This window comes from Pangasianodon hypophthalmus, chromosome 9 (assembly GCF_027358585.1).
Source record: "Pangasianodon hypophthalmus isolate fPanHyp1 chromosome 9, fPanHyp1.pri, whole genome shotgun sequence".
NCBI lineage: Eukaryota > Metazoa > Chordata > Actinopteri > Siluriformes > Pangasiidae > Pangasianodon > Pangasianodon hypophthalmus.
In genome coordinates this window covers 9,307,242-9,334,517 of record NC_069718.1, presented here as the reverse complement: position 1 = coordinate 9,334,517, position 27,276 = coordinate 9,307,242, and the positions used below count along the sequence as shown (strand labels likewise).

Below are 27,276 nucleotides of genomic sequence, written 5' to 3'. Positions count from 1 at the left end.
AGGATAGTCTCTGGATCCATAATTCTGACCCTGATCAGGATAAATGCTTACTGAAGATGAATGAATTAATGAACTGATCTCCACAACAACTCTTCTCTAACCTTCATGGAAATCATGTAAGGAATAAAACGATTGGCCGTGCCGTTATATGAAAATAATCAATGATGGCGTGGTGTGATGTGGTCCAACATGAAGCAGAGTTACTGTTATCATCCCTATAAGTGTTTTATTCCTCACTTTATTCCATACTTATCTATTTAAAGTTGTCTTATTTTGTTGACCATCTGTGAAACTAGTTGGTTGGTGTTATCATTTGTTATAACAGCTTTAAACAATAATTCCCTCACCAACCTTTCTTTTTTTTTTTTTTGGTTTCTCGAAGTTACTAAAACATGTGTCATGTTATGCAGAGACTGCAAAGCCCTCCGACCTGAAGACTTTTTCTCATATCAGAAAACTTAATGTTACAGCATTACTTCTGACTGTCAAAGTACTGGGCCTGACACTGGAGACTCCTTCCATAAATTCTAAATAAATATTTCCTCCTTTTAAATTCTGTTTATGTAAACCAATTATTGAATCTTTTTTACATACACAGATTAAAAATACAAGTCCCTGTGTAACTTACTGTTGAAACAATGACATATTCTTGCAGCAGGAAATATTGTCCTATTCACAAATCTGTCAAATTTATAAGGTATTAGTTCCTTAGGGAGTGTGAATTTATTTATTCAATTAATAGTGGGTCAAAATAATGTAATAGTGTGTGATGTATTGAATGATTACATTATTACTATAACACTGGTACTTATTTGGTTGACTGATTGAATGATCAATTGATTGACTGACTGATTGACTGACAGATTGATTGATTGAATGAGTCACTGACTGACTGACTGACTGACTGATTGATTGACTGATTGACAGATTGATTGATTTATTGATTGACTGACTGACTGATGGATTGACTGACTGACTGACTGATTGATTGCTTGATTGATTGATTGATTGACAGATTGATTTATTGACTGACTGACTGACTGACTGACGGATTGACTGACTGATTGATTGATTGATTGATTGATTGATTGACTGATTGACAGATTGACAGATTGATTGATTTATTGACTGACTGATGGATTGACTGACTGACTGACTGACTGATTGATTGATTGATTGATTGAGTGATTGAGTCACTGACTGACTGACTGACGGATTGACTGACTGACTGATTGATTGATTGATTGATTGATTTATTGATTGACTGACTGATGGATTGACTGACTGACTGACTGACTGATTGATTGCTTGATTGATTGATTGATTGACAGATTGATTTATTGACTGACTGACTGACTGACTGATTGATTGATTGATTGACTGATTGACAGATTGACAGATTGATTGATTTATTGACTGACTGATGGATTGACTGACTGACTGACTGACTGACTGATGGATTGACTGACTGACTGATTGATTGATTGATTGATTGGTTAGAGAAGGCAGCTGACTGCTGTTGAACTCAGGACTATCACAGGTCTCATCACTGAAGACAATGAGGGAAAGTTAGCTTAGTTGGGCAGCTGCATTATAATAATGAGGAGATGGAGGAGGAGGAAGAAGATGAGGAGCTGATGTGACCCGATATTGTCCTTACCTGGCAATATGTCTTGAAAGAAGAGTGTGCATATTTTATTATAGTACTTTTTATAAGTGTTTACATTGTACCAAGTAATTGTTCATTTATTTCATTATTTTATGTCTCAGTCCTTTCCTTCTTTTCCTAAAATAGACGCAGGTGCATTTACTCTGATCATATTTAGTCCCTGCTGTGCTAGGTCAAACTGTCTTTTGAAGACATAATCACTGAATATATATTAATTCAGTCTTACACAACTTAAATTAGGTAAGAATGTTTATATCGTGAATGTGTTTTACAGCCTTATGTGTTTACATACATATGTTATACATAAGCTGTATTTAATCGAAAAGTTGTACTAATAAATTGATGTTTGCCATCTCTTTGAATTGCACAATATTTTGTTCAGATTTTTGTCAATATAATATACTCACTAAATATACTGTATATTACTCATACACACACAAATGGATGTATTTAAATGAAACCAAAATATATATTATTATTTGTATTCCTTTTAATTACATAATTTATTGGTTTAGGTAAAGTGGGTCCTGGAAGACTACTGATTAGGCTTCAGTGCTCTCCACTGCACTCGCCGCCTCGTTCCAGGATTGATTCCCGGCCAGGGAACTGACCCCAGCCACTGGGGCTGCACACGACAGTGCACTCCCAGTGCTGGTCCCAAGCCCGGATAAAATTGGGGAGGGTTGCGTCAGGAGGGGCATCCTGCGTAAATACTGTGCCAAATCAAATATGCGGACCAATGATCCGCTGTGGCGACCCCTACCGGGAGCAGCCGAAAGGAGAAGAACAACAACATCGGCTTAGGTAAAGTGTTGGGTGATTTGGTAATGCCAAACTGGAATTACACCAATATTGTTTCATACCTCACTAAACAGACAATAACGTTTGAACAATAAATGACCCTTATATGATGTCTTTTTTTATTGCTAAATAAATCACAGAATTTTTCACTCCCTGCCAGAATTAACTCATCTTAGCAGCTCAGATTAAAAATTTACCTTATTATGAAGTAATGTTGCTGCTGAAAAACAAAAGCAAGCATCACCTATTGCAAAAGTTATCAATATGATTTACTTACTAATAGTTTTACAGTGGAATTTATGTTCAGATACATCAAGCATGGCTGATGTTTTGTTAAATATTGAGATAGATTCTTGCTAGCGGTAGCCATACTGAACCCAAAATCACACAAACATGTGAGCAGTGGGGCAGTTTAGCCAGCATGAGCCAAAAGGATATTCTGTTTAACGTTCATTATTCAATGAATGACAACAGCTGAAGGAATGATTTACAGATTACAGTATCGGAACCAGTATATATCTCTAGGATGCTCAATATTCTCCAAAAAAACCTTTCAATATTTTAGATTGTAATATTTCCTTTTTAAGGGACAGATATTTGTATGTACATCTGACATGTTGCATTGGAATGATGATCTTCACAGTTCACATTAAAAGAGCTTAGAAGACATTGAAAATACAAAAATAGCTTAGATTATCCAAAAGCACCAGTTTGTGTTCTGTTCAACAAGCAAAATATCCCATTTCTACATTTAAAAACAACATATTGAATGCAGTGATTATTACAGTACATGGTTAAAAATAAAAAAAAAGACATTACACATTTTAAATAATATACAATGTAATTTTTAAATTGTTAATGACATCAAAGTTAATTATTCCACCTTTGCTTTCTAATAATTAATTATTTAAAGTGTGTGCAATAGTGACACGCTGGTACAGGAAAGAGGGATCGATGACAAGTCAATCCACGGAGTTTGAAAGGAGTGTATGCATGATGGAAAGCATGAAATCGATCCTGCATCATGTCAGAAAAAGATGGGGTGAAAAAATAAAAGCAAAGCAAAGGCATATTTACAAAAGGTACCCTGATAACATTTCACATTTTCAAAGTGATTGTCGAATGCTCTGTATTACAAATGTCGTAGAAATGTCATACAAAATGATTTAAAGTTCAGACATCTATAGAAAGCTCATATGCTAACCCAGTGCATGGTCTCTTCAGAATAACATGAGAAATATTGCAAAATATTAACAATACTGGAAAGTTTTAAAGCTCTAATTAAGCTCTAAGTACTGAAACTTTTTTTAACTTTCTAACAACAGAAAACGCTAACAAAAGAAAGCTTCATTGTTATCCTTCAATGCCTGCTGTGTTGTGGCGTAATTGTTGGAGTTTGATAGCTTCTCCTGTTTCTCCAAAAATTGGCCTGCTGGTTGTGCGAGACTATTATCTGGAGCTTTCAATCATGTGTGTTTTAAACACCAGGCACGTAATATCCCAGACTGTGCTTCTTTAAACAGCACAGGTCCATCTTATTGATGAACAATTACTCTCACCCTGCCATTACCTATAAAGCAGCACAATTCCGTTGGTATTTATAAAACTAAACACACTCATATGAGAGCAGCTAGAGCAGCAAACCCTCAATGTATAATTTATCTAGTAAAAAATCCTACCTCTTTAGCCTGAGGCTATAGCTACAAGTAGACATCAATATCTCTGATTCAAGGTGTTCAGCCATTGACTGATTGAGATGACTGATTCCATAAAGCCACTTCAACACTACACAGTTACCTACATTTACATTCGGCTAATACTTTTATCCAAAGTGGCAGCACTGGGGTTTGAACTCACAACCTTGAGATCAGTATCCCAACGCCGTAATCACGCATGTCGTTCATACAGCACAATTAACCATGCTAGGATGCTCACACAGAATCATCTGTCGTGATGCTGAATGAACTTGGAAATTATGAAAACTGTGTAATATAAGAGAGGCACAAATTAGTCTTGTTCAGAATGGTTGAGTTCTGTCACTTTGGACGTGAGAAACACACACTGGCTGTAAGGTTTTATTGGGTAATATTCTTTCTAAAGTGGCGTGCTGTTGCACCGTTCTAGCCCCTTTAGCTTGAACACTCGTGGCTGTGGAGGCGACTCGTCCTGAAACGAAAGCGCAGGGTTGTCATATGATAGTTGAGCCTTTCTCTGAGATGCTACTGATTCTGGTTTTATGTTAGCAGTATCGTGAATGGTGGCAGCTTCAGGGTCAAGACCGGCAGTGTTGGACTTGGTGAACTTGCAGCAAACAGCTGTGGCTTTGGTGATGAGTTTGTCCAGGGGTTTGAGTGAGTGCATCCATAGAGGCAGGAAGTCCCAGTTCCGGAGGCATCGGGGCAGGTGGGTGGGGCTATGTGACTGCAGCAGGTTTACCAGGATGATGAAGGTGGCAACCCCGGCGAATGGCGCTCCCACACCTAGCATGGCATGCCAGCCAGCCAGAGAGAGACCAAAGACAAGTGCAGGGAGTAGCAGGAAGCAGAGCAGAAGGTAGAGCACAGCAAACCACCGGTACTTAGCCGTGCGCTCACCCAATGCCCTCGCCATGCGGATGGGCACACGGCTGAAGGGTAGCGGGTACCACAGAACAATTCCAAACACATTGAAGAAGAAATGGCACAGAGCGATCTGAGGGCAAAAACGGAAAATCAATATAAGAGACCCTCATAAGAAATATGTACAAAGGTGATTGTATTTTGTTCACATTTCTGGTAGGGGTCCAAGCACCAACTCTGCTCCTAACACTAACATTAACATTTTTATATTTTCATAAATATATAGTTATGCAAATGTTAACAGGTTTTCAAGTATAACACTACATTTTTTAAAAAAAAACATGCCACATCTCCTTGAGGTCTAGCAGGTGCTTGCTTTTTTTTGTTATTTGTGTCAGCTACTAAGAAATGGGAGACACAAGATAATGGCTTTTGCCCTGCATTTTTGATAAGCCATAGTAATTTTGGCTCTCAGGATAAAAAGTGCAATTTCTACCGCATTGTTTCTGAGGGCAGGAAAGAGACAAAAAAAACCCTGATGACTCATTTTGTATATTCTCTCACTCTCTTCTATCTCAGCTGCCAGTAAACATGCTTCAGAGATAATAAGTACATGTATTACCTTTCATTCTGTCATCTCACAGTCTTATAGAACTGGGCACCTTTTTTCAACACTTTTTTTTTTACCTCTTTCTCTGAGCAAAGGTCACTTTCTTTCTGTGGGCATTGTATTTCATTACTCCATGCTCTGAATCTCTCTTCTTTTTCTTTTTCTAAGCCTGATGGAGCCTTTTCTTTCTTGACCGTTCAACCTTGTCACTCCACTGTTGTCTCTGTAGCTATAAATTATATAACGAGAAATTATATAACAAGAAATATGACCTCCATATGACCTTACAAATGGGTGGAATATATTAGGCAGCAAGTGAACATTAAGTTCTCGAAGTTGATGTGTTGGAAGCACTGCCTCCACCGGCTTGCCTTCTTCCCATAGTGCCTCATGGTGCCATCTATTTCCCAGGTACCCAGCCATCCACGTGATGTAAAAGAAAACGTGATTCATCAGACATGGCCACCTTCTTCCATTGCTCCATGGTCCAGTTCTGATGCTCACATGCCCACTGTAGGTGCTTTCGATGTTGGAAAGGAGTCAGCATGGGCACTCTGAACAGTCTGCAGCTACGCAGCCCCATACGCAGCAAGCTGCGATGCACTGTGTGTTCTGACACCTTTCTATCATAGCCAGCATTAACTTTTCAGCGATTTGTGCTACAGTAGTTCTTCTGTGGGATCAGACCAGATGGACCAGGCTTCACTCCCCACACACATCGGTGAACCTTGCACGCCCATGACCCTGTCGCCGGTTCACCGGTTGTCCTTCCTTGGACCACTTTTGGTAGGTACTAACCACTGCGTACCAGGAACACCCCATAAGCTAGCATGCCACTCTCTTGCCATTGCTTCTTTTTTTAATTTTTAAAAAGCAGACTTAACATTTGCCTATTTCAGCTGCTAATTAGAAGACGATAAGCGCGTGATGTTTTGTGTGGTACTGCGTGTATTTATCAAGGAATTAAAATGTCCCTTCCTGAGCCCAGAACTTACGACCGTCAAGTCGTTCAACTATGTTTTTGTCTTTTAAAATATTAAGCAATAACATAGTTTCTGCTACAGACCAGTTTTGCTTAGCACACGCCATCTTACCTTCGACAACAACAGTCAGCCGTGCGTCATACGTCATTACATGATTTGTACATCATTGCACATGCGCAGACCTATCTGGTTTCATTTTCAATCCGATGAAGTGTTTACATGTCCTCTCCATCAGATTAGAAAAGGTTTAAACCACCCCTTACGATCCGAATGAAATTTTAATCGGTTTTGGCCAATTCATTCCGATTGACGCGTTTACATGTGACTTTTTAAATCTGATTGTGCTTCTAGTCCAATTACGATCGGATTATTAGTGTCCCTGTAAACGCAGCTAATGTTATTCACTTCACCTGTCAGTGGTTTTAAGGTTATTGCTGATCAGTGTGTGTGTGTCTGTGAGTATGTGTGTTACCTGTTTTGTGTTTCCCCTTAGTTAGTGTCCCTATTTAAGTTCTTAGTTTACTGTGTTTAGTTGCTAAGCTTCTGTTGTATCTACTGTAGTTTACTGTGTGTTTGATGTCATGGTTCGCTAGCTCTTGTTTTCCTCTACTTATTATTGTTGATTTGATTTTATTTGTCTTTTACTTAAATAAAACACCTACACTTGCACTCATGACTTTTTATCCCTTTAATATGAAATTAAGAAAACCCACAATTTCATCTTTAATTTGCCTTTTAGTGACAAACACATCAAATCACAAATCCAAAACACAATGTGCCTACAGCACCTACAACCTCATACCTGGCAGGCAGCAGACAACTTGTCTCCGGGGCTCGCCAGCGCAGCGAGGATAGCAGTAGTAGTCGTTCCAATGTTGGAGCCCAGAGTCAAAGGGTACGCCCTCTCCAGACTGATTACTCCAAGCCCTGGATCAGTCAAACATCACAGGTCAAATTCAACAAGATAGCACTTGTGTTAAATACAATACAGAGACTAGTGTGTGAAAGGTACTTAACTGGCTGACTCACATAATGGAAGGCTAAAGAACCCTGTTAATTAATCTCTTGCACTTGATGTAAAGCCCTTGTTAACTCTAACTCTTATAAGAAGCACACTAATTATCTTTACATCTTTTCATTGCCACACTTCATCTAATTTCCAGCCTCATTAAAGACAAAAACGACAGATTTGTTTTCGTGCTAATTGTGGCTGCGCCTGGTCCAGTGCCAGTCATGTGGTTCCACTTAATGATTCTGTTCTTATGAAGCTGTGAAATGTGAGGTCGATGGGTTCGACTCATTTGGCACAGCAGATCCTCTTGTTAACAATTAGACTTTGTGCATGGAAAACACCAAAGCCTAGATGTAAATTAAAGTTTAACAAAGGGTTGTTGATGGATCTGTTCATTAATTTGTGCTTTTTCATCACTTTTATCATTAAATATTCACTCTTTGCTCACAGCTTCAGACAGATGTGTTGGTGGCATTCTGATCTTTGGACGCGGGCCACACAAAAAGTTCTAAAGCTTTTTTTGTTGTTGTTGTACATAATAATTATGTCCTAACCAATGATCCATACATGATTATCATCCCTATATTCTTTGTTCTAATTACCATTATGACAAGAACAACTGAAAAAAGAGATCAATTTAACACTGTTTTGTATACCATGCTTCAGTTTATTTTAATTAAACAATGACTGAACAAGTAATGCACCAAGAAACACTGAGTTTGTTTTTATTGATTTAACATCTTGGTTAGAATACAGGCCTAAAGTTCAGTAATTTCATTTAAGTAGGTTGCCAGTTGAGCAGTTTAGGATCTTTATTGATCACCTAATCTATTTATATGAACTTATTTACTGCTACCTTTTAAGTGGAACCATCCATATTAAAATTAACTCTGAGAAAAGATTATTTGTAGGAACGCTCACCGATGAGTGGTGTCATGGCGGAGGTGAAGACTGAACTACTCTGCACCAGGAAAGTCATTCCTGCCCCAACAATCATGGCCATGTATCCTGCCAGCCAGCCAAAGGGGTATGGGAAATCTGCACATAAAAAAAAAAAAAAAAAGAGTTTGGTTTGCATTTGGTTTATGGATTAATAGCTAAATATAAAGACAATAAATTCACTATTATTTAACCCTTTTATTCTGTTCAGCACCAGATGTCATATTGACCTTCTTTTGATTCATTATATTGTTTCATCATTTTGAAATCTGCCAAATATCTAATGTTTATGTCCCTTGACTGGGAGTCCTCCAACTGAAAAAAAAACTTTTGTAGTATTGTTCCACATTTGAGGCAAAAAAAACTTTCCTAAGAGTTTCACTGTACTTACTGAATCATTTAAACTAGTTACTGAATAATATGCTTTAAAATCAATAACTGGATAATAAACTAAAAAGTTAACAGGTTACTGTACATTACATAAGGGTTAAACAGTAATTTACCTTGATAATACATTGTATGACCAAACGTCGTTGGACACCTGACCTGACAACACACCTATATGTGAGCCTTCTCCAAAGTTAGAAACACACAGTTGCGTACAATGTCTTTGTATGCTGTAGCATTACAATTTCCCTTCACTGGAACTAATGCCCCTGCACCCTAGACCTCCTCATCCAACATCAGTGATGCTCTTGTAGCTGAATGAGCACAAATCCTCACAGTCATGCTTTGAAAATCTAGCGGAAAGCCTTCGCAGAACTGTGGACACTGTTATAGCAGCAAAGGGTGGAATGGGATGTTCAAAAAGCCCATATGAGTGTGATGGTCAGGTGTCCACATATTCTTGGCCATACAGCGTATGTTGGCATTCACTTAGACAGCCATCCATCTTGATGTCATTGGCATTCAAATCACATTAACACTTTGAAATATTACATTGTTTTCATTTTGCAGGTCTTCTGAAAAACTCGTGACCACTGTATAAGAAATTGCAGCATCTTTGTGACAATGAGTTATGATCTGGAACGTTCTGGAAGGTCTACACCTCAGGTTCCAGTCTTATTTTAAAGAAAGGCAATAAAATATGGCATGGCATGCTGTTGAAAGAAAATAATCAACAAATGGGTGGTGTGTTGAGGCCCAACTCAAAGCAAAGTTACATTTAGCACCCACGTCTCGAAGTGTTTTATTCCTCCTATACCACAGCAATTTGCCAATAATTACAATTTTTATTTATTAAGGAACGATGTCATATGTGTTATCTATTTATAGTTACATTTACTGTTGTGGAATGGCCATGAAAGTTAGTTCATGATATCTCTTATGTTATAACAACTAGAAATAGCTGTTCCATAACTTTGTCTTAATTTTAATAAGACCAGAAAATGCAGCTTTTTAGCAAGAAGCTGCAAGAAGGGATATCCTCCAGCCTGAAGTCTTGGCAGAAAACTTACAGCTCTCTGACTATTACACTGGAGACGCCAATGAAAAAAAAGTTAAATAAAAGTCTTCTTACCAAAAGATTCATCATATCAACTCGTATTGTATACTTTATAACAGTTTTTTTATATAATTGTTACTATAAAAAGAACAAGTGCATTAATATAAACCTGTAATTTGCAGCCAGAACTATTGTAAGATCTGCCATCATAGACAATTAATCAATACCATCTGACCAATCAGAATCAATAACTGAAAAATCCTCACTTCCGCATCACATTTACACTTAAACCAGAAGGTTATACAATCATATAATACAACTGGGAGTGGAGTAAAAAGGGTACCACATGCTTTTATCGTAGTAAAGACCAAGTTTCTTACAAAAAGCAAACAAACTCAGACCTGTGTTAATGACCATTTGAATGACTTGTGCCACTTGACCCTTCAGGACCGAGTTGAGGACCTTGACGATGAAGATGAGGCAGGAACAGAGCACCACGAGAGATCCAGCCAGCAGAATCAGACCCACAGAGAGATCAGACAAGTCGGTGTTGGCAAACATATGCCAACCTGCAGCCAAAAACCCACAGGATAGAAGAGCGGAGGTTAGCAAAACAAACTGCCTAGCAACACTATAGTAACTTAAGTAAAAACAGAGCAGGAACTGTGCCCTGGTTTGGCATGAGGGAGATGATGGAGTGGCTCAAATTAATAGTTATAAATGTGATTGGGAAAAAAGAATCTGGAAAAGAACCAAAGCCATTAGAGAAAAAGAAGGCCAGTTAATGGCAAAGGTATCTCTTAGATTGGCCTCATATCATAAAACTTTAATCACAGCCAATCTATTAATTGATAGCCTACTCAGAAATTCATGACATGAAAAATTTAACATGATGGAATGAAATAATTACAAGAAGCAAGCAATTATGGTGTATTGACTGAATTCCTGAAAAGAATGTATTTCCATATCGTGTTCCCATTCAGCTCACAGAGGTTGTACGTACATCTCTCTGCATTAGCCTGTGCGACGAGATTACCATCCTTCCCACAATGCAACACTGACGAACAATTCTGAGAAACACTCGCTGTCACATTCTCTGTTGACTAGAGAAAGATACAGAATTAATTATAAATCATTAACTGTGTCATTTACATTGAAAATTAGATGCCTTCTCTGCATCTAATTCTCTTATATAAGATAATTAAGATGAATTTTTATGTATAGAATAGAAATGTGCGTGAGCAGATCAAGCAGCAGATTAGAACATACAGTACATCACGTACAAATATAACAGATGATTATGACAAAGTGGTGACAGTCCTATTCAGATTTTTTATTTCTCTACTGTTGAAGTATGACTAATTCAACAGACATACCTTAATTAAAGTAAATATTTATTCAGAGGTTTTGACTTAAAGCTTAAAGTTATGTTAATATTTACCTGGGGAAAGTCACTCGTATTCACATTCAGGTTATTCACTTCCTTAGTTGATTTTCTGGGTTTACTATTCAAATGATTAAAATTCCCTTGCATGTAGTTTACACCTACAGGGTGGCCGGATCTTTCTGAAGTAGAAGTGTCTAAGATGGTTAGTGTCTAGTCCTCTGCATTTAAACACAAACGCCTGCCTTTAAACCTAAAAACTATTTCTTCTAAAATAAAGGATTCTTCTTCAATTGGGGAATTGAAAATGTGGAATGAAGACGCAGGTTTTTTTGTTTGTTTGTTTGTTTTTTTTGTCAGATGGAATATGATCTACAGTAACATAAAAGCAAAAGACCAAATTTAAAAAAAAAAAAAATTAAAAGTACCAAATAGATGATATATGAATCAGAAGTATTGAAACAACATCTAATAAGAGTCTAGCATATTGTCAGTATATAGCTTCATAAATAGTGATAGCAGTAAAGTGTTTTCATTTGGATTAAATTAACAATATGGCTTCCACATTCATCATTCAGCAGCTTATAAGACACATGATCCAGCACATCCTGTTATTTTGCATTTTAGTTTTTTTTTTTTAATATTGTTTTAATATATTTTTTAATATTCTTTTTAACAGATTATTTCATCATACTTTTAATTCATAATTTGAGTTGTTGAAATAATTACAATAACTTCGGTGTTGTTTGTTAATTCTTCACAGAAGATATGACCACGATTTGAAGGATAATTAAAAAATAATGGCATATTTATGCATTTAATATTGGCTCAATATTAAAGTGTGTGCGTGTGTGTGTGTGTGTTTACAGCCCAAAATATAAATCTCAGCATGACAAATTGTGGTGATATAAAATTGCCAGACAGTGCCAATGGACTTACTACTGCTCCTCGTTCAAGCTGATATCATGCAAGAAAAATGGACTTAAATCCAAGATCAAGTCTAAGTTCAACTAGTACAATTGTCTAAAGATTATATAAAACAGCAGCTTCATATCAGGGGCATTACGTTACAGCACAGCTCAGCACACATAAGGGACTGTGAATATCAGGCAGTCATCAATTAGAGTTAAATTAAGCGTCCAAAGTTACCAAAGTGCATTCAGAAATGGTGCTTTAGTTGAGATATTTGAGTCCTGAAATTTTTAGGATAAAGAAAAAGGCAAATTATTCTTAATATATGTAATGTATTTATTGGACCATGATGAAAGACAAGTGGACAGAGATAAATGCAGCATAATGCAGAATAATGTATTTATATTCTATTTTGTAGTGTCAGTACAGAGTGACTCATGAACGGGAAATAAGTATATAAATATTCCTTTCCAGGATTTCTACAAAATGAACAACAGCAGTCATGATTGACAGAGCTTCACCTTCAGAGAGGGCTCTCATTCTGTTCTTTTGTCTGAACTACAGACCCGTACTGAAAATAACTGCTGAGACAACACTCCAGCAAAGGAGTTTCATGAGTCAATACTTGACAGATATTAGCATAGCACACATAGAGGAATTTTCACAGTTATTGGAAGAAGTATTTAAATATTAAAAGGATTATGGGCATCAATCCTCTTGGTATGCTAAAAGTCATATCCTAGGTAAAGTCATAGGATACAGACGCTGGTCCTGGACCAGCCTAATAAACCTGGTCACTGCCTGAAGAGTTCGGTCAAGTGTGTTAAAGCAGAATGATCACTAAACTGTGCTGGACTCCATATATACAGAACTTCCATTGGCTATTTCTAGTGTACTAATGATTCTTAAATATATTTGATAAGCACCAAAGCTATCATGTGAGTGCAGACCACGCCTTCAACTAAATGACATTAAGATTGATTGTGAAACTGTCAAAAGTAAGGAGAACTCTGAGAACTTGTGCTAGACAGCCAGACACACCACTAAAGACTCTTAGGTAGGAGTTGTTGAATAGCAGGGAGGAGATGGTGGGAGCTGAAACTTTGTCACTAGTACAAAAAGTGAGAGATAGGAATAACTACGAAGAAGGTGGAGCTTCAGGCATTGTATTTCTTCCAAATTTCAGTTCTTTCATTACTCCATATTTGACATTATCAGATAAATCGCAATGTTAAAACATGTAATTGCAGGGCTAGAAATGCGAACCACCGATAAGATTTTTAAAACAAATGCAATAAAATGCCTGCTTAGGATGGAGAAATGGAGGAGTAGTTAGATATCTGAGAAATAGATAGAGTAAATAAGAATAGATGAGGAAGAAAATATGAAATATATGGAGTAAATGAATAACGAATATATAAATGAGAAATAGATCAAATAAATCAAGAATAGATGCCATAAGTAAAGAAATATATTTAGGAAATAGTATATGAGTAAATAAAATGTAGGGGTGAAGCAAATAAGAAATAAAGTTGTTGGGTACAAGGCGTAGTACATGGAGAAGATGTGTTAAACAAATAACAAACCGAGTAAATGAGGAAAAAGTTGAATACATGAGGAGTATGCTGAGATATCGATAAGGAGTATTAGATTGAGTAAATACGACATATGTGGAGAAATTAAGGAATAGATGGAGTAAACTGGTAAATGAGGAATACATGTAAAAATAAAGTAAATATGTAAATATGGAATGGATGCACTGAATGAGGAATGGATTGAGTAAATTAAAATATCAGGTTTTATAAATGGTAAATAAGGAGTGAATGGAAGAAATAATTCCATTGACTTTATTTTGACGTAGCTAGGAGGTTGTTGAGTAAAAGTAAAAATGAGACTTTACCATGCTGCACCACACTTTGATCAGACTGCGGTTCCTCATGCTCTCATCTCCCATAGCGATGCCAGTTATCACAGATTTATCCAGCTAGATGGAACACGTCAACAGGAGTTACTTTCACACTGAACCGAGGCATGATCTCAACTGTAGCAATGAGTGTGATTGTGAGTTATACCACAGCCCTCCAGAATTCCAGCAATAAACAATCATTCCTTCACTAGTCTCTCTTTTTTCCCTCTCTCTTGTTAAGTTAATGATACAAAAATGCAGTTGGTCATGTTACCAAGAAACTGCAAAGCCCTCTGTCCTGAAGGCTTTCCCATTGTGGAAACGTAATGGAATAACTTTAACTTTAACAAAGCATTAGCACTGGAGACTCCTTCCATAAATGTTAAATAAACATCTATAAACATAAATAAACATAAAATTAGAGATAGCTTCACCATATCAATGATTAGACATTCTTACTTGTTAAACAGCTACTCGTTTTAGTCATCTGTTTATCACTAGGCTTAGATTTTGTGGAGTGCATGAGTTGTTACCATTAAAAAAATATTTTATTAGAGCAAGTGCATAAATATAAACCTGTGATTTGAAATACAGTCAGAACCAGAGCTGCTGTTATACCAACTGAATCAACACCTTCTGACCTCCTGACAATACAAAAGTTAGTTCCAGTCCACTAATTTGATTGGACAAGCGACGTTCCAAGAATGAACAGCACTGGAATGTTTCACAATGTGTATCACTTCCCTTCCCTTCCCGTGTTTGCTACTATCTAGCAATAGTTCAAGACAGTGAAACCATTACTACACTTTCTATGAGCTGCGTTGCATGGCAACAAGCAACGCTCTATCCAACTGTGGCTTCTTTGGGAATTATTTTCATTGACTGAGCAAAAATAAATAAAATATTGAGCCATATTGCATCTGAAATGTCAGTTACTGTATGTATATTCATTTATTTTTTATAGAACTGTTGTATAAAATCAATATCGCACTCACAGTTGTGCTGCTGTACTGAATATCAGCACAGCTGTGATTACCTGCTCACAGTCTTTCCCACCCACCTGTATGAAGAGCTTAGTGACAGGATCAGTGATGACCTTGAGTAGCTCCGGGGCTTCCTCTCCACTCTGCATCTGGAAGCTGGATAGAGTGGCTCGGGCCAGATAGCTGAGCAAACCTGTAGCTACCTCCAGGGGCAGCAACACCAGCACCGAGAGCCAGTTAAAGCAGTCGTGGATCGTAGCTCCCGCAAACGCCCTGCACACACACCGGGGCAGGAGGGGAAACAGAATGAACAGAGAGAAAGTAGTAGGTATAGTAGGTAATATAGTATGTGATTTTGGTGGAAGTTAACTGAAACTCTCTGTTTTAAACCTCAAAATTCTGAATACAGCCCCTCCTTCTAATTTCCTCCAAAGCCACACCCCCAAAACGAATTCACAAACATAGTCTCGGCTATTCTAGAATATGAGTATTGATTTGTATCTGAAATTTCTAGAATTTCATTCTGAAGTCCTAACACTAGAGTAAATCTCTGAACATGATATTTCTAGAACCTCCATATTGCAGCTTTAACTTCCAAAATCCTGGTTTTGTTCCACAGCTTGATTATCAGCTAAGATAATTACAACTAAGAATTCTAGAACCTTAGTATAGTTTTATAGCCGCGAATTCTAGAACCGTAATATTAGCATGTCCCAAAAAATTCTAGAACCTCAGTATTGTTCTGGAGTTCTTTTACCAAGGGTATATGTCTAAACCTGAAAATTCTAAAACCTGAGAATTGTTTTGTAACTTTAAGTTCTAAAACTCTAGTGTTTTTCCACAGCTGATATTTATCAACCAAAATTATTACAGCTAAGAATTCTAGAACCCCAGCCTTGTTTCATGGCTGAGAATTCTAGAACTGGATTATTGGATCATACTTCAAAATTTTAGAACCCAGTTATTGTTGTGTACCTGCTATAAGTTCTATAAGTGTTGTGCCATAGCTGTCAATTGTAGAATCTGCTTATTGGCCAGTGGATAAGAAACTATGTATTGGTCAGTAGCTGAGAAATCTAGAGCTTGAGTATTGGACTGTACCTGAAAAATTGTGAACCCTTTTTAATGTTCTGTACCCACAAAAGAGTTTTATAACCCCAGTGTGGGTCCATAGCTGACAGTTCTAGACCTTGCCTATTGGTCTGTAGCTAAGAATTTTAGAACTTGAATGCTGGTCTGTAGGAGAAAATGTCCGTATAAGAGTTCCATAACCCCAGTGTTGTTTCCTAGCTGAGAATTTGAGAACTATAGTACCTTTTCTGTATCTGAGATCTGTATCTAAAACCTGTGTATTGGGATTATCAGGGAATTCCAGGACCTTGTTAATGGTTTTGTGTCTGAAAAATCTTGAATGCATCTATTGTTTTGTAGCTAAGAGCTCTGGATCCCCAGTGTTGTTTCATAGCTCACAGTTCAGGTTGGTTTCTAGCAGACAGTTCTAGAAAGTCTAGTTTGTAGCAGATCATTGTAGCACCTGAATATCGGTCTGTAGCTGAGAAGTCACGTTCATGACTGTGCAATTGTAATTAGAGCTATTTCTTCCTCCACCAGTGTAAACAAGGTGATGTGGATGCTGATGACGGTGGTGCTAATCATGATCTTAGTGACGATAATGAAGATAAAGACCAGTGAATCATGGCATTATACTGAGATGGAGATGTTTGCCTCACATCCATACCGTTTAAATTCAGTCCTCTCCCCAGCCTGCATCAGAGCAACAATGGTGTTGGTGACGGATGTACCGATGTTCGAGCCCATTATTATAGGGACGGCAGACTTCACTTCCAACACTACAACACACACACACACACACACACACACAATACACACACACAGAGACACACAAATAAGTCTATTGAAGAGCTGAGTGCATTTACTCAATTGAAAAATGAACATAATTGAATGGTCTATGATAGACAGAGTGATTATAGCCTCTGAAATAGTCAGAATAATGACAGGATAAAAACCAGGCAATTCAAGAACTTCAGCATTTCAAGTACAAATCTCATTCTTGCTCTTTCCGCTTATACGACAATTAAATTAGAGGCTGATGATTTTCCTAGACAATCTGTTTGTACTGCTGCCCTGGAGCTGTAACACCACCCGGACTGTACCTGCCCCTGAACTCACCAGCGGCAGCTTCAGCATCAGTAATTTCCTGTAATTACTCTTTTTTCTGCTACTCAATCAGGGGCAGAGCTAGCATTTAACCCAGCACAGAGTGAAAATGCTAACGATCAACCACGCCACCTATTAGCTACAGTTCACAACCCTGGAAAAGAACAAACCCCGGATAACACATGTGAAAGCATTACGTGACATTAACCTATTCTGAATTTCTCTACTGTGAATATGTCATTGAAAACTTTTGTTGGCACTCTGTAGACATAATCCCATGCCAGTTCCTTCAATAAAATCTGAAATTGTTATTGTGGCTTTTTATTTTGACAGCTTTTAATGCTCACATGTTTATGTGGCAACTAGTGCATTAAAATGTAGCTTTCTGTCAAGCATGACTAGCAAGCATTTAATTTGAAACAAAGAGGAAAAACTATTTGTATTGAACTTCTATCCCCTGTTGTACTCCAACTGCTTTGTGGATTTTCATGCCAGGACACCATCTGCTTTGTGTTCATCAGAGACTCATACTTATTTTATATTTATTTTTTAAGGCAAAAAAGCAGGCAATGCAAAGGTTGAATGCTAAAAGGATTGCTTTTTCAAATATAATTGAATGAGAGAGATTTCAGTAATGCTTAGCATTAAAATTTCCTTAAATACCATAAAATGTATAGTAATCACTTTTGCATTAAAAAGCCATAGATTTCAGAATTAAGTAAGTGGTTAAGTTACTGTTACCACATTCAAGCTGATACCCTGACATACCCTGAAGAATCCTTTATCTCCACTCTAACATTTTTTTAATCTATTAAAGAATGACACATCATACAGTATATTCATATACGGTTATGTCTAATGTTGTGGAAGGTCCATGAAACAAATTAGTTCCTGTTATCATCCACATCATTCTCTCATAAGTCTTGAAGATAATAAAAAATGCATCTTCTCATGCTACAGTTAAACCCCTCTGTCATGAAAGATAATTAAAAAAAAATGCAGCTTCTCATGCTACCATGAAACCCCTCTGTCCTGAAAGATAATAAAAATAAAATGCAGCTTCTCATGCTACTGTGAAACCCCTCTGTCCTGAAAACTTTCCTGTGTTGAAACACTTTACGTTACAGCTTTACCTCTGACTGTTACAAAGCACTGGCACTGGAGACTCCTTCTAAAAATGTTAAATAAATATCTCCTTGGAGAAAATTTCATGATATTAACAATTCCATATGTTTTACTTGGAGCATCTGCCATATAAGACAATAACATTTTAGAAAGAGTGCATTAATATAAACCTGTGATTTGCCTTGTAGCTGGAACTACTCACAGAGCTGCTGTAGAAAATGAACCAACACCTTCTGACCAATCAGATTTGTGAATATGAGCTCTTTAACATCTTAACATGTGTACTAATTGATATTTACTGAAATGTTAAGATATGCTTAAAAATAACTCCATGTAAATTAGCATGAATTCATTTAAAGCATGTTACTAGATGCTGATCTAATAAACTGAGACATACTGATGTAAATATTGGCACCGCCATTCAACCTCAATTATGTTTTTTTTTTTTCCAGTTAAACACCACAAATATTAATTAACCCCCTGGAATTGACAGACGCATCGCTGCATCCAAATGATGCCACATCATATTCTCACAAATAACTCCAAGACCATGGCAGCTAGAGACAGAGAAAAAGAGACCATGTGAAAGAGCTTTGCTATGATAGCTAATTTATGTCTGTGTACCAAGAGGAAGCAGAGATATCTGTTCTGGAAAATTCCACTAAATCATTTGCTTGTTGTGCACCTGCTATTTTAGGAAGTAACAATGTTTCTATGCATGTCTTCACCAAATTTTTACCAAACTAAAAAAAGCTCTCATAGTTCATATCTTCAGGATATGAACAATGCATTTACTCAGATGATTTGTGATTTGTGGGTTTTGGCCGTACATTCAAAAACATGTTTGACTGCAAAGGGTTAAAGCATTAGATCATAACTGCCTTTTGTCGCTGTAGACTTATTTTTACTCATGGATGGAATAAGCATTTGGTATTGCAGGTGGTTGTTGTTTGGCCTATTTGGTTAATTCATTAAAAAATACAAGCCTAAGTGCTAATTATGATTTGTTAATTCTGAAAATCATGATTTGTTACTGTTAGTGCATAACTTGGAGAGTATATAATGTTCTGTACACTATTTCATTCAAAAGTGTAGATACTGTTTAAAGAAAATAGCTCTGTTCTGTTTATTCATATTATTTGAGCATTAATACAGCATAAGTGAAGCCAAAATATTGGCTCCTTGAGACCTGAATTAGTGCAGGATGCAAAAAGTTATCCAAAAACACTTCTGTTTACTCAATAATTTGATGTCATGTTAAGTAAATAGGATCCTTGCTGTATTATGAAAGATAAGAGCTCTTCATTCCAGTCCAGTCCAGGCTTCGGACACAACCTAGAGAACACAGTGACAAGAATCAATGAATAAATGCTAGACTAAGAATTTATTGATTCTGGTCAGAGTGTTCTCAATATTTGTGTCAGAAAGGCAGAGAGAAATGAAGAGCTCTTATCTCTCAGGGCGTAGCATGGCTGCTATTTGCACAAGGGCTTCTAAAATGCGTTCTGTTCTGGCTGTAATACTCACGGCCGGATGAGACGAGGCTGACAATGATGGAAGTGGAGGTGCTTGAGCTCTGCACCAGTACTGTGACCAGAATGCCAACCACCAAGCCAGCCACAGGGTTCGACAGGATCGCATTGTCCTGAAAGATATTTCCAGCCACCTTACCTGCACAGATTTAAGAGATTTATAGGAGGGTTAGTTACAGGTTCAGACTAAGTTCAGTACAGAATTGTTTAACAGTGTAGAACTAAATACATTTTTATAACCCTTCTTTTTTCCCATTTTCATCACCTGCCAGTTCCTACCCACCATTCAGATCTCTCCTGTCAAACTACCAAAGAAGAAGGGTGGAGGCTAACACATGCCAAGACACATGAAGCCAGCCACTGCATATTTTCGAACTGCTGCGTCACATGGCAGCATAACACACTTGGATGAAAGTGCTATCTACCCTCTTCCGCATACATGAGCTCACAGATGCCCAAGATTTGCTAGTGTCACTGTGATTGACAGAAAAAAGAGGAACACCATCCACCCCATTCAGAAAGCTGTGGCATTATTGGGATTTGAACTCTTACTCTCCTGACAATAGCACTATTTGAGAGTCTAAAACCATTCTTTAATGAATGAATTAAAGCCATGGTATTAAAGTATGTGGTTAACTAGCATCTCTGCTAATGACTTGTGGATATGTGAACTTGTGACTTATGAAATATTACAGATGTTTCATCAGGGTGAATGTGTTCAGGTAACAGGATTGACTGCATTTAATGATTAGATTTAGTAAAGTGTAGGCATAGTGGTCTGTGGTTATAGTGGTTTAAAATGTCATTTACTCTGACTTTACATACATATGTGTAAATGTATGAAAACATAAAAACAAATGCCACCTCAATCATAACATCACCTCAGCTAGGTTTTGCGGTATCCATCAGACTCACTTAACTACACTGAAAACACAAAATCACAAAATCTATCTAAATCCATGTGGAAACAACATTGCAGAAAAAATAGTTTTTCCAGATTTAGAGTTCATTAGGGTACATTAAAATGTTCCACATAAATACATTCATATGTTTTGCATAAATGCTTGTTGGCTGAATTCAATAAGTGCCATTAGATGTACATTAAAATGTGATCTGAACTTTTCACAGCACGGGGACAATATGTATTTCTTTTCCAGTTGTAACCACATATACTAGGGGTGTCCAATTTTATCCAGAACGGGCCGGTGTGAGTGCAGGTTTTCATTCTACTCAAGCAGGACACCTGATTCCACATGTTTAATCAGTTGATCTGGATAAGACTGGACACCACTGACATGTACAGTCCCAGTGCAGTAAATAGAGATTGGGGTGAAATATATTGGAGTATTCCTTTAGATAGACTAAAGAAGGACTCTGACATGCATTTAGGTCTAAAACCTGCTCTTGTAGGGGGCAGTTAGTGGGACATACTTACCCCCGGCCAGCTGAAAAGCAGAGCTCAAGGTGTCCAAGGAACAAACGAAGCAGTAGAGGAGGAAGAAGAGGAGCGGAATCTTCAGCACACTGATGAAGACTGACATCATTCTCTCCCTCCCTTCTCTGGGATCCTCAGTCGGTGCTGCCCGAGGAGAAAGCACAATTTTCTAAAATAAGTTCATATTACTGGAGGAGTCAAAAAGTTTGTACAGCTAAGAGATGATACACACATAGTCTCACACACACACACACACACACCTTGGACTTTCGGGAGCCAGGTTTTGTGGGCAGGACAATGGTTTCGGCTACATTGTGTGTGAGAACAGCTGCTGATAAGATCCACGGTGGAGCCGAGGCCGGACTCCCCACACAGAGCTGAGTCAGACTCCATACACTCACACACTCTGGGGCTGTGGATGTTCATCCCTGAAAAAAACAAGCATGGAAGGCAGAAATAGGGCTGTGAAATAAAAAAAAAATTGAACACCACTTTCATTTCCAGTCATCCAGCTGAGAGAGTCAGATATTACACACATTTTTTTCCCAAATCACAGCACTTATCTGTGAAAGTTTTAGATGTTAGTAAGTATGTGGGCTGAATTATAACCAGAAGTGGCTAGTAATGCCCTACATGTAGTCTGTTACGTTTCCTAAAGTAATTTATGATAGATTTTTACATTTTTAATGCATTTTTAAACAAATTTAGGTAGGCCTAGTCTATATGTTAACACAACCTGCTAACATGATCCATTCCTGCTAGCAATTAGAGAATGTTATGCATAGTGATAACAGCTTTTCACAGTAATCTGTGAATGTATTTATATTGACTGGGTTTGATCTAATCATCACTATTGTCATTGTCCTGAGTAGTTGTTACTGTTTTTGAAATTTTATACCAAATATTTATGTATTTTCAGTGTTAATTTATTTTGTAGATATTACACAAATGTAGCACTGAAATGAACTGAAGTTTGTTTCCTGAATTATTTAAAAAATACATTATTACTTTTTGACAGTTTGTAAGCAAACATATAGTTTGATTTGTGTATTGTGTACAGGGTGTCCCAATATATATATATATATATATATATATATATATATATATATATATATGTGTGTGTGTGTGTGTGTGTATGTTTATATAAAACTCCTATATTAATTTTTAAAAAATTTTAGCTGGTTTTTTTTTTTCCAACTTCAGTCTGACATTCATGCTAGCTGTAATCCAAAAAACAGCTTTATATTAATGCACTCATTGTAATATATTATCATTTCTATAGTAACAGCTAATGCACAGGATCGTGTAAAGCAGATGCGCCACATAATGTAAGAATTTAAATACCATGTTGTTATTTAACAAAGATGTATAATCCTTGACATGGTAAAGTTTTCTGTAAGGAATGTTTATGGAAGGAGTCTCCAGTGTCAGTGCTTTATAACAGGCAGTAGGTTTTCCACCACATGAGTTTTCTGCTTTCTGCTTTCTCTGTAAAAGCTGCATTTTTTTAACTTCAAAAGTAAGAAAATGGAAGGCTAGTGAGACAATGGCATTTTTACAGTGGTTATGTCATAAGAAGATGATAACAAAATCTAACTTTTGTGGATGTTCCAAAACATTAGATAATGTTAGAAAGTAATTATAAAAGGTAAAAAGAATGATGTCATTATTTAATAAATTAAACATTGTAATCACAGACAAATTGCTATGGTATAAGAGGAATAAAACACATGCTGTTATTGGAAAATAATCAACTTCATGGTGATAACAGTAACTCTGCTTCGGCTTGAGCCATCACACCACGCTGTCGTTGATTATTTTACTAACAACATGCCCCCAAGTGTTTTATTCCTTACTTCAAGACCTCCAATGAATGCATTACTATGAATGCATTCAAAACTTTTAATATCAAACTGAGTTCCTTTTTGTAAACAAACTAAATTCTCAGATTATATCAAACACAGGTTTACTAAAAAACTTTTCAAATCAAATTGTGAATGCATTTTAATATCAAATGTCAAACAAATCAGTTAAACAATTATATGACAAAAATATGAATTTCCTTTTATTTGCTTACCATGGTAGTTTCCCCCTTGTGCTGTCTTACTCGATATGATTGTGATTGGCCGGCTGGACATGGCTTCCTGGAAAACAGCAGCAGGGAATCGTGAGTATGAACAGCTAATAGCCGTGAGGCTTTATCAGATATTAAGATGCCAAAATCTATGCAGCCTGATACTGAGAGGATTCATAGTGTTCCTTGAAACACCGTAGCCTGCTGTTATTCACAAGAGATCAATTATCCAGCACTTAATAAGTGTCTTTCCTCTGTGACCTTTCATGAAAGACAGCTTGTATAAGATGTTGTACACAACAAAGACGGCACTTGCAATCTCAGACGGCCACCGAAGATGCAGAGTCTCGACTAATTGCTTGAACTACCTTCAGCTGCCATTACCTTCAATTCAGAAGCAGCATATCTAAGAATAAATGCATTTTTCATGTCAAGGTTGTGGAAATTCAGTCTCGTAGGAGGCTTTGCTAATGCATTTTTAAAAGCAGGAGCTCTGAATGCCATTCAAATTATAGTGACAGACTCACACTCATTTGCAGCTCATGACTCATTACAATCGCCGAAGCAGCACTTCAGTGGACTGAATACACACCAAGAGATTTTTCAAATAAAAATATTTTTATTATTATTATTATTATTATTATTATTATTATTACTATTATTATTTTAGAGATTAACCAACTTGCTATTTAGGTGGGCTTAAGTGATTGGTATGGCCCAAGTTCATTGCTGATGATTTTTTTTATTCATTAGGAATCAATCAGGGTAGTATTGTTTAGCCTATAATACAGTTCAAATATTTTAACTTTCTGACAGTCAGGCCACACAGCTTCTGATTCAACCTTGACACTGCTTATTGTCTATTGTGGGCCAGAAAAAAAATGTCAAACCTAAAACAAACTGTTAAATATCTCAAGTATTCATGGCAAATGTGGAGCCCAGAACTAAAAACTTCTTCAATATGTTACAGTTATAATCAGTTTACACATGGCCCAGACAGCCCACACAGCTGTCTCACACTTCTAAATTCACATATAAATATTTAACAGCCTTATTACACCAGTGTAGATTTACTCTACCCAAGGAAAATGCACAGGCCGAAGGAATGGCAATGACTTTCCTTCTGAAAATGTGTAAAAATGTAAAGATGTATTATAATTGTATGGTCTGTGGGTTTTCTTCTATATCCCAAAAACATGCCGGTAGGTGGATTGGCTATTATAAATTGCCCCTAGGTGTAAATGAGTGTGTGAATATGTGTGTGAATGTGTGTGTGCCTGGTGCCCTGTGATGCCATCCAGTGTGCATTCCACACAGTGTTCCTGGGATTGACTCCAGATGTACTGAGCTGTTTGCTCTTTTTTTCATGTGTAATAAGGCCTCATTCTGCAAAAAAAAATCCTTATTATGTATGAAACTGACGTACAAGCTTAATCTTGCATTTTAACCACCTTTTACAAGGCAACATGCTAAGTGAGCTTCTCCCATTCATACGTAGCCAAATGAAGCTGGGTCGCACTAAAAGGGTGATTTCAGCACAATAAAAGAATTGGAAGTGGCCAATTAGCAGCAGGTAGTTTTGCACATGATTTTGTCTGCCTCACAAAATCAGTTGTGCATTAAATTCAAGATTCAAGATTTTATTTGTCACATACACAATTATATACAGGATATAACTTGCAAAAATGGAAACCTGGCCTACTCCTCTTTAGACTGCACATTAAATACTAAATTAAAATCGAAAAATCAAAAAAAAAAAGGAGAAAAAAGATAAGAAATATGAAATATATGTACAGGAATGTGTAAAAAACGGATGTACAAAACATGCAATATGTTACGTGTAGTAACAATACAAAATGCAAAGTGCAGTGTGTGGAGAGACTGGAGAGTCTTTATGGAGTCCTACAGGGTCTGTATGGTGGACATGTCCATGTTGAGGAGTCTGATGGCCTGAGGGAAGAAGCTCCTCCTGAGCCTCTCAGTTTTAGCCATCAAACTACGGATAAAGAATTTGGCGAGTGTAATTTATACTGAAAACAGGGTGGAGTGTGGAGGATGCAGGCATCGATCCCGCTACCGCTCACATGCTAAGCGAGCACTCTACCATTTGAGCTAATCCCCCGTTATGCTTCAGCCTTGTCGTGTGGGAGAATTTGGAAGGATGGGAAAACGCCCCCTTATTCAGACTTCAAAGTGTTCACATATTGCCATTTCATTTACTAGATAAAAATGACAGGCAAACTATGTGTCTTAATAAGCTTCTGCTTGTCTCTTGCAGATCTGGCAACCCTGGTCATAGCACATCATCACAAACACAATTTCTGTACATGTATCAGAGAAATTCAGCACATTAAACAGCACTTTTTTTTTTTTTCCAGTTTTTATGTTACAGGAGTCACAGTCAACTATTTGATAAATGAAACAATTAAAGTTTAATTAAACTTTTCTACACCTTTTCACTAAGGTAACTGAAAATGTACTGACATATCAGTTGTATTAATGCTTATTTGTTCTGATATGAAAGTCTTGATTTAATAAGAGCTTCATTTATTAACACATTTATCTCTTCAATACTGAACTCACACTTCCTTTTTAGTCCCAACCCTTTCAACAGCTCTCTGGTTGAACAGTTCCACCATTTCAAAACAGCATTTAAACCACAGTTTGCGCCTCATCCTGCACAGTCATTAATTAATGATGATAATCAAAACTTTTACATGTAGGTATATGTGTCATCTGAATTCTACTGAAGCAACATCTGGCTTACTTACTGCCCGTGAAATAGCATAAGCTAATATTCAGTGAATTAATTATTGGTAGATTGTGGGGCGTTAAATATTAAATCAACATAACGAGTTATTAAGTGAGGGACATGATATAATAAAGAGCTAGTGATTGAAGTTTGAAATAATGAAATAGCATTTTTTCCCCACAACTTCCATAATCCATGCACTACTTCTGTACTGTACTTTGGACTAAATTGAAGCAAATCATAGGCTATACTTGTTGAGTTTACTTTGAAGAGTAAGATATACATACGTATTATTCTGAATGTGCATTTTCACGGTGATTTAAAAAAACAAGCAAATCTAGTTAGTTAACATATCACACATAAGCTACCAATCTGTGAGATTTTCCTCTGAGCCATGAGACACTTCCATAATTTGTAAAGATGCAGCTCACCTGGCTTCATCAGACACCTGAATTCTCTGATTGGCACGATTTGGCATTATCGGGATTTGAACACACAAAACTCCCAACCACGGGCCTAACACATTTTGAATTAATTATGACATTTGTACTGGATTAAAACTTGCACATAGTTTACTTGGAACCTAGTGTACTTTTCTTACACATCCTAGTATCATATCAGAACTGTAAATATATTATACTTTACATGTAGTATACTTCTCTTTAATGTCTACAGTGTATATTAATATACTTGTTAACTTGTTATAAACTTGTAGCATACTCAAATATAATAATATGGTCATCAAAACACACCCAAAAAAAAAAAAAAAAAAAAAAAAACCCTGACAGAAATGTAAAGGCATCATACCTTATTAAAAGGACAGAGATTTAATTCTCTCCTCAGCAGGTGAGAAGTCTTTAAAGCTGAAGACCCTTAATGTAAAGGGATTCCCAGGCTTATAAAAGAAGCTCCAACCATGTGAACTGGGTATAATTTAATTCTCTCATTCATTAACCAAAATGCCCTCACACTGTCCACT

The 27,276-nt window shown here is 36.9% G+C and overlaps 1 protein-coding gene across 1 annotated transcript; it reads right to left on the bottom strand.

The window, feature by feature from the left end:
• Positions 1-2,566: 2,566 nt before the first annotated feature.
• On the bottom strand, positions 2,567-27,213 carry slc34a1a (solute carrier family 34 member 1a). Its single transcript, XM_026919441.3, has 13 exons — positions 27,105-27,213; positions 23,549-23,615; positions 21,732-21,899; positions 21,472-21,615; positions 20,032-20,175; positions 16,940-17,051; positions 15,279-15,474; positions 14,213-14,296; positions 11,020-11,119; positions 10,418-10,585; positions 8,555-8,671; positions 7,424-7,548; positions 2,567-5,161 (listed from the first exon to the last, which is right to left on the bottom strand). Exons 2-13 carry the CDS (start codon positions 23,607-23,609, stop codon positions 4,565-4,567), a joined length of 2,016 nt encoding a protein of 671 aa, XP_026775242.1. The 5' UTR covers positions 23,610-23,615; positions 27,105-27,213; the 3' UTR covers positions 2,567-4,564.
• Between the last annotated feature and the right edge of the window lie 63 nt (positions 27,214-27,276).

Excerpts from the sequence above, each read along its gene's own strand:
- slc34a1a (XM_026919441.3), bottom strand. The coding sequence starts at position 23,609 with ATGTCCAGCCGGCCAATCACAATCATATCGAGTAAGACAGCACAAGGG. Across the intron at positions 8,672-10,417 it reads TCAAATGGTCATTAACACAG|ATTTCCCATACCCCTTTGGC; the intron begins GTCTGAGTTTGT and ends TTTTATGTGCAG. Across the intron at positions 7,549-8,554 it reads CGCCATGACACCACTCATCG|GGCTTGGAGTAATCAGTCTG; the intron begins GTGAGCGTTCCT and ends TGACTGATCCAG.